At 34.6% G+C, this 9,052-nt stretch overlaps 1 protein-coding gene across 1 annotated transcript; it reads left to right on the top strand.

The window, feature by feature from the left end:
• LOC109353832 lies at nucleotides 5,744–6,670 on the top strand. The gene has a single exon (XM_019596194.1). The coding sequence runs from the start codon at nucleotides 5,744–5,746 to the stop codon at nucleotides 6,668–6,670; it is 927 nt and encodes a 308-aa protein (XP_019451739.1).

Genomic DNA, 9,052 nt, shown 5'->3' with positions numbered 1-9,052 from the left:
TCTCAGTCTTATCTCTCTGCAACCTCTCTTCCCCTTGCACACAGTGAGATATAAGCTCATTAAGGGATCATTTGTCCTTCTGAGTGTTATAGCTCACTTTGAATTGCCCAAAGTGTGCAGGAAGAGAGATCAAAATCAAGTGCACGAGTAGGTCATCACCAAGCTCTAACTTAAGTGCCTTGAGTTTTGATGCGAGATTAGACATCTCCATAATGTACTCCCTTATGTTCCATTTGCCTTTATACTTCATGGAGATGAGTTTAGCCAAAAGGCTACTCGTCTCCGCCTTTTCATTCTTGGCAAAGACTTGTTCTATTTCTTCAAGGAACTTCCTTGCACTTTCACCCTCAGATATAGAGCCCCGAAACGCATCTGGAATAGAGCGTTTCATGATCATCAAGCACATTCGGTTAGAGCGTTCCCATTTCTCAATTTTAGCCTCATCGAGGTTTTCCGCAGTGGAAATGGATTTCTCCACATGAAGTGCCAGATCCAAATCCATACAGCCGAGAATGATTTCTACGGCTTCCTTCCAGACATTAAAGTTTGTCCCATTCAGTAGTGGGATGTTACTGATTTGAGCAGAAAAATTTGCAGCATTGGTAAAAGACATTGAATCCATATAACAAAGAATTATTAACATGTTCAAATCTAAACAAACAAATCATGTAATATTTATAAAACAAAACATGTTCACATAATAGACCCATCACAAGATACCTAACACAATATCAATATCTAGTCTTTGGACAGAGAAATCAATTTGTAAGTGGTACTCTAAGTGTAATGATCAAATATTAACAATCAGTTCTGTCAAACAATAGTTTTTCTTTGGACCGACTATTATTCACATGAAAAGAAACTTTATAATTGTTACATATTTATCATTACATGTATGTTATTATTTTGTCAAATTATGTCTTCCTTTGGGCCGAACACAATTCGCATAAATAATCTCATACTCATCTGTATAATTCAATTAATTTCTACAATAAATGTTACTTTGGCAACATATTGCATCAATTAATCCAAAATAATTACCAGACAAAAAATTAAAACAATATGGGTCCATTACAAAAAATATAATTTTGGAATTAAAACCTTCAGATTTGATATCTTTTATGATTACCAAATCTAATCCCACAATTTCTTTTCATATAATTCTAAATCAAAACAGTACAAGCTATTTAAAGAAAAGTGCAAAGAAAGCATTTGAATATAAACACTTGTACTCATGCAATAGCAATATAAGTCACTAAAAGTATCTACATATTTCAAAGAAATATGCTTCCTGTGTTAGACAATAAACAAATTCGTAGCCTCATTCACTATACCAGGGATGTCCTTTCATAATGACATGGAGTAAGCAGTACTCTAGCCCATATTTCTTTGAAACATCCATAACACTAACTTTTCTGAATCATGTAGAAAAGTGAACTTAAGAGCTTAACTCAAAGTTATATCCATATAAACAGAAATATGCAAAGCAGGGGTATTCTGTCATTTAAAGAAATGTTAAGGTATTTTGATTGCATGAATTCAAGTATTGGAAGTTGCTGGAGAAAATAAAATCCATCTTTTGAAGAAGACCCACGTTTCAAAATCACACGGAATGATTAATCAAAATTGGAATTCAATAACGCCACAAAATTGATATATCATATGCAGCAATCAAGTAACAAACAAGAATTTGACTTAAGTCATATATTTTAAGACAATTATGCAATAATCAGATTGCGTAAATTCCCAAATTAAACCCTAAATTCCCAATCTTTATAACATAACAGCGAAAGCGTAGTTCAATAAACCCCAAATTAAAATTAGGGTTCATATAAGATTGGGGGAAACACCCTTAATGGAGAATCATAAAATTCAGAACCTATGCTCTGATACCACTTGTTGGAAATTTCTTATGATTGGTGAAATACCAATCATAGGATCTTGAATTTCATGATTCTCACGCACATATACGAATCAAAGGGTGCAGTGTCATACCTGAATCCATGTTCCTGGATGTGCTCCTTTGATCTACATTTCTGAAAGAGGTTTTGTGGTATGATGGCCTTCCTCAACCAAATCCCTAATTCCTCTTGGGACTTGCGTTTTCACTCTGATGGGGAGAGGAGAAAACTAAATTTTGATTTGGTGTATTGGGGACCATAACTTTCCTTATGTGTTAACTTATAGGGTTCCCATTATCCCTATGGGTTAACCTGGTGGGTATCCACTCATTAAGCTCATATCCGTTATAACCTTTTAGAAATCTAAGGGGTGTCACTAATTAGATCACTTATAATGTAACCCCGGAATAAATAGCTGATATTATTGTATCAAATATATGATGTTCACCTTAATTAGAAATTTATAATTTCTAACATTTTATACTTTGTAATAATTAATATGTAAAAATAATTATTACATGAATAATATGATAAATTTATGACCATAGTCAAATGCATGTAATTTATTATAAAATAATAATAAAATATATGATATATAATCTCAAAATAATAGTAAATATATATAAAAATTTAATTAAAAAACTAAATTTATAGCTTTACGGGTACCTGCAGGGCGGGTATTACAAAACCAGCTCCCGCTCATAAGCTATTATTGCGGATACCCGCTACGGGTATTTACACGGGTACTTACAGGTCGCATTTGTTGTCATCCCTACTTAGTTGGTAGTAAAAATTATCAACAAGATGTTTGCATTCACATCATCTAGAGCAAAAATAGAAAAGGGCTTTGACTATGGAAGATGACCACCTTCATTTAGAATACAAGGTTAAACATGTCATTTTTTTTTATAGTTTGTTGCCCATGGATGGCAATGCTCTAAAGTTTGCACAACTCTATACATATATGATATTGAGAATGAAATACAAAACAAGATTGCAAGATTAAGGTAATTATTTAATTATTCACCTTACGGTGGCAGACATAGTACTTGTTTACAAAATTTAACAATTTTTTTTCTAACATATAATATTTCATTTATTATCTACTAGGAACCAAGGGCAGCCATATCCACAAATTGTTTGCAAATTGTCAGCCAGCCATGCTAGATGAAGACAACACTGTTAGAGAAGAATGGCAAAGATGAAGAGAATAGAAGATAGTGTATGATTGAATTGTGTAATTGTGTTGCTCTTTGTTTAACCAAGACTTTCTATTTATAGTCAATGATAACTTCCTTCAACTAACTACTTTCTGCAAATAGCAAATTCTCTAACTACCTAACTAACTTTTGAATTAACTTCTGTTTTCAACATCCCCTCTTAATCCAAAAGTTTGTACATAAGATGACATTAACAAATTTGCTAAAAATGAACAGAAACACTGCTTTAAGCTCTGTTAGATTTTGTGTGACAATGTCCACACGTTTTCACCTTCATCATCTGTGTTAATGCTTCAAATCGTGCCACCCTTAGCGGTTTAGTCATCACATCTGCTATTTGTAAATTTGTGCAACAATGTTGCAATTTGATCTTTCCTTTGGTGACCTGATCCCTTAGGAAATGATACTTGGTTTAAATGTGCTTAGATTTACCATGTGAGACTGGATTCTTGGCAAGATTAATGGCAGATTTGTTATCAACATTCAACACAACTGCTTCCTTATTTCCCAAGCTCAATTCCTTCATTAGTGCTTGAATCCATATGCCTTGGCACGCAGCATAGCAAGCTGCTATGTATTCCGCCTCACAGGTTGACAATGCCACCACATCCTGCTTCCTAGATGACCACGATATAGGTGCTTTCCTAAGGAAGAATACATATCCCATTGTGCTACGCCTGTCCACTGGATCACCACCCCAGTCTGAGTCAGTGAATGCTTCAAGATGCAGAATGCACTGATTTTGATTGTTCTTCATATTGCTAGGAAACATTACTCTATGATCGAGTGTTCCCTTTAAGTACCTGAGAATTCTCTTAGCTGCAATAAAGTGAGAGTGCCTAGGAGAATTCATATACCTGCTGACAAGAACCACACCATAGGATATTTCTAATCTGCTATGGCATAAGAACCTCAAACAACCAACCATTTTTCAGAACATGGTGTTGTCAACCTTGATTTCTTGCTCACAAGTTCCTAGTTTCAGGTTTGCATCTACTGGTGTGTTTGCAGAGTTGCATTGCAGCAGATTAAACCTTTTCAATACTTCTAGAGTATACCTTTTCTGATGCATCAAGATGCCCTCGTTGCTTTGAACAAACTCAATGCCTAGGAAGTATGCCAACTTGCCTAAGTTAGTCATTTCAAACTCATTACTCAGACATTTTTTCACTTCTTCTATCTTTGTGTTGTTGTTATCAATGATGAGCAAGTCATCAACATAGAGGCAAATAAGTATGATTTCATCAGAACCATATTGCCTTATGTACACACCATGTTCAATAGAGCATTTGGTGAAGCCAATTCTGGATAGGAAGGCATCTATCCTCTTATTCTAGGCTCTAGGTGCTTGTTTTAAGCCATATAAGACTTTCTTGAGCCTAAGCACCTTATCCTTATCTGCACTCCCTTTAAGCTCAAAACCAGGAGGCTGAGTGGTGTAGACTTCCTACTCTAGTGGACCATTCAAAAATGCATACTTAACATCAAGCTGCCATAGTTCCCATCCTTTCCAACTAGCCAAAGCTACTACCAATCTTATTGTCTCTATCCTTGCAACGGGAGCAAAGACTTCTGAATAATCCAATCCTTCTTTTTGCATAAATCCTCTAACAACAAGTCTGGCTTTGTGTCTTGAGATAGACTTGTCAGGATTGAGTTTAACTTTGTACTCTCATTTGACTAATATGGGTGTTTTATCTTCTGGAAGCTCTACTAATTCCCAAGTTCCATTCTTTTCAATTGAGTTCAGTTCCTCCTTCATTGTTGTTCTCCATGTTTCATCAACTATGGCCTTCTCAAGTCTGATTGGATATGCATCAGCAAGTAGTGTCATATGGATTATTTCACCATCATTCCCAATTTCATAGTCCTGAAACAGTTCAAAGTCATTCAATCTGGGTGGTGGTGCTCTGTTTCTGATTGGTCTTTGATGTTGAAGTGAACCTGGTTCCTCAATAGTTTGTTCATTGGTAACATATAAATCAGGTGTACTCTGATCTAGATCCAAATCAACTTTAGCTACTGCTTGATCATTTGCATTATCTAAATTCCATGTACTTTGTTCTTCAAACAATACATCCCTGCTGAATTTCACCTTTCTGGTTCTTGGATTATACAACTTGTATGCACCAGTAGGATTGTAGCCTAGGAAGATCATAGACTCACTTTTGTCATCCAATTTCTTTCTTCTCTAATCAGGGATATATTTATGACATAAACATCCAAAAACCCTTAGATGTTGGACTGAAGGCTTTTGTCCTGACTAGATTTCCTCAGGTACATGTGAGTCAAGCTTCTTTGTAGGACATAGGTTCAACACATATGCAACTGTCATCACAGCTTCACCCTAGAAATTATGTGGAAGCTTCTTTTCTTTTAGCATACTTCTTACCATATTCAATCATTGACTATAAATAGAAAGTCTTGGTTAATCAAAGATCAACACAATTACCCAATTCAATCATATACTATCTTCTATTCTCTTCATCTTTGCCATTCTTCTCTAACAAAACTAGTATCTAGAGCTTTGGTTGTGGCTGGAAAATGGGTCCAACTAATGGTAGCTTCCCTGCAAATCTCCCCATTCTCGACGACAAGAACTGGAACAAATGGAGTGTCTAGATGAAGGTGATATTCGCATATCAAGAAGTTCGTGAAGTGGTTGAAGAAGGCTATCCAGAACTTGCAGAAGGTGCAACAGATGCACTAAGAGTTGTGCATAGGGAAAACAAGAAGAAAGACAACAAAGCTATGTTCTTCCTTCATCAATGCGTCGACAATGCGCATTTTGAGAAGATTGCATCAGTGGAAAATTCGCGTGAAGCATGGCAGATTCTTGAGAAGTGTAACGAAGGTGAAAATCAGCTGAAGAAGGTTCGTTTACAAACCTTAAGACGTCAATACGAACTGATGCAGATGGAGATCAATGAGAAGGTAGCAGAGTTCTTCAATCGTGTAATTGCTCTAACAAACCTAATGAAAGCCTCTGGTGAACTAATAACGGATCAAACCATTATTGAGAAAATTCTTCGCACTTTAGCTCCAAAATTCGATCACATTGTCGTGGCTATAGAGGAATCAAAGAACCTAGCTATACTTAAAGTGGAGGAATTGCAGGGATCCTTAGAGGCACATGAGCAACGTATGCTGGAAAGGTCGAGTGAAAAATCTCAGGATCAGGTTCTTCAGGCTCAAACCTGGAAAAGAGGAGCCTTCTCCAACAAGAGGGGAAATCGAAGAAGAGGAAGGTTCAGAGATTACAGAGGAAATTCAATGAATTCTGGGAAACAATCTCAGAATTATGAAGAAGGTGACAACTCAGAACCATCAAAAGGAAGTGGGGGTTCACAAAATTGGAGAGGAGGTAAAAGAAGGTTTGATAGGAAGTCAATAAGATGCTTCAATTGCAAAAAAATAGGCCATTTCTCAGCAGAATGCAAGGCTCCTAGCAATGAAGCTAATCTTGTTAAAGAAAACAATGTATCAGATGAAGAACCAGTCACTCTTATGATGGTGGCAAATGAAGGAGATAATAGACCAGGGGTTTAGTACATCGATTCAGGATGCTCAAATCATATGACCGGCCACAAAGAATGGCTTGTCAATCTTGATCAAAGCAAGAAGAGTGGAGTGAGATTTGCTGATGATAGATACATCTCAGCAGAAGGAATTGGTGATGTTAGGGTCAAAAAGGAAGATGGGAAGGATGTTGTGATAACTCAGGTGTTATATGTTCCTGGTTTGAAAAGCAACCTCATCAGTATGGGCCATTTGTTGGAGAAGGGATTCACCCTGCACATGATATCTGGTCATCTTGTGGTTTATGATGTTCATCATAAGTTGATCCTGAAAGTTCCTCTCACAAGAAACGGGACCTTCCAGGTCAAGGTAAATGCTATGGATTCAATCTATCTATCAGCTAAAGAAGAAAAGGACAGCTCTTGGTTATGGCATCAAAGATTTGGTCACTTAAATTTTAAGGACCTAAATATTCTGAAATCAAAAGGTATGGTGCTTAGTCTAACACAAATACAGCTTCCCTCAAAGGTATGTGAGAATTGCTTGACAAGAAAACAATCTAGAACCTCCTTTAGCTCATATACTGCACCTAGATCGAATGATGTATTAGATGTGATATATTCATATGTATGTGGTCCAATTGATATTGTCTCAATGGGAGTTAATAAGTATTTTGTGTCTTTTGTTGATGAATTCAGTAGAAAAATGTGGGTTTATCTGCTCAAGACCAAGAGTGAGGTTTTTGAAATGTTCAAACTGTTCAAGACTATAGCTGAAAAACAATCTGGAAGATACATCAAGGTATTGAGAACTGATGGAGGGGGTGAGTTCTGCTCAAGGGAGATGGACAAATTCTGCTTGGATAATGGAATAGTGTATGAAATCACAGCTCCTTACACACCACAACACAATGGTGTGGTTGAAAGACGAGAATAGAAGATAGTATATGATTGAATTGTGTAATTGTGTTGATCTTTGATTAACCAAAACTTTCTATTTATAGTCAATGATAACTACCTTCAACTAACTACTTTCTACAAATAACAAATTCTCTAACTATCTAACTAACTTTTGAATTAACTTCTGCTTTTAACAAACACTACTCTTGATTAGTCATTTAGGATGTGTAAGGAGCGTTTTCAATATTCAACAATTAATGATCTCAAGCTAAAGCTCATTTCTCATATTTACCAATGGAAGGATTTATAGTCTACCAAATGTTTCAGAAGTTGCAGCTCCTATTGTAGGCGATATTAATAATCCTTCAATATTTACAACTCTATGTAAATAATATTTTCTCGTCCAACAAAAATCAGTACACTCGTTATGTGTGACCTTGTAGGTTCATTACTAAACCGTTAGTAAATTAACTAATCAAGGTTGTCACCTTGCAACACTCCACAACGACCAAATATAAATGAAGTAATATCTTTTACTTTAGAATCATTGAAAGATTAATATAATATTTCATTCCATATTTACAACTTTATGTTAACTCTAGAATATTATAATTGACAAATTCTAGTAAGTTAACGTGTACTGAATGACTTAAGAAACTCAATTATTCATTTCCATTGGTCAATGTCTTTATTTCTATAGAGCTCAAACTCATTACCATGAGTTGGTGGATTCTTTCTTGATTAATCATTAATCCTACAAGAAATTAATTATACTCAATAATCATTCAATTAATATCATAAATATTAGGTATCTAATATCAAAATATAAGAAATAACTTTTTTAATTACTATGATAATCTCAAGTTTAAGGAAAATATATATTTCTTCATAAGAATATCTTATTGACAATTCAAAGGTAATCTATTAACCATTAAGAATTCTCCTTTGAATCAGTTTGATGGTCATATCTCTATATATGCATCATTTATATGTCTAATTTAACAGATAATGTATATTAATCTTTATCTAATAAAGACTACTATACATATATTGATCTATCTGAATTAATAATGTCATAAGCTTAATAATCTTATGATCAAGAATAACTTAGATTAAAATTATAAAAAGATTTATTTTTCATTATTATAATCTCTATTATAATAATAAGTGTCTAATTTTAATCGAGGACCTTTCATATTAATTATTTTGATAAACAATGAATATGATAGCAAGATAATAATAAATACAACTTAATTATTATAAACATGAGACATTGGTTCTTGGGCATATCTTATATCCCAACACCACATGCTCACATTCTAATATTTTAACATTCAGCTTCCAAGTATCCATATACCAAAGATACTAACAAGATATAATTTCAGCTGAAGTACCAAATCCTGTAGAAGAGAAAGATTTATGAATTATTTAAATCTCATATGGTCCATGATTCTTGTGGATCTATTAATATAAAATCACCATATGTGAAGAATGGGAAATGCTCAAAATATTA

The sequence above is a fragment of the Lupinus angustifolius genome, chromosome LG08 (genome assembly GCF_001865875.1).
Source record: "Lupinus angustifolius cultivar Tanjil chromosome LG08, LupAngTanjil_v1.0, whole genome shotgun sequence".
Classification (NCBI taxonomy): Eukaryota; Viridiplantae; Streptophyta; class Magnoliopsida; order Fabales; family Fabaceae; genus Lupinus; species Lupinus angustifolius.
This window is presented reverse-complemented; position numbering and strand designations above follow the sequence as displayed.

Coding starts and splice junctions, on each gene's coding strand:
- LOC109353832 (XM_019596194.1), top strand. CDS start 5,744: ATGAAGGTGATATTCGCATATCAAGAAGTTCGTGAAGTGGTTGAAGAA.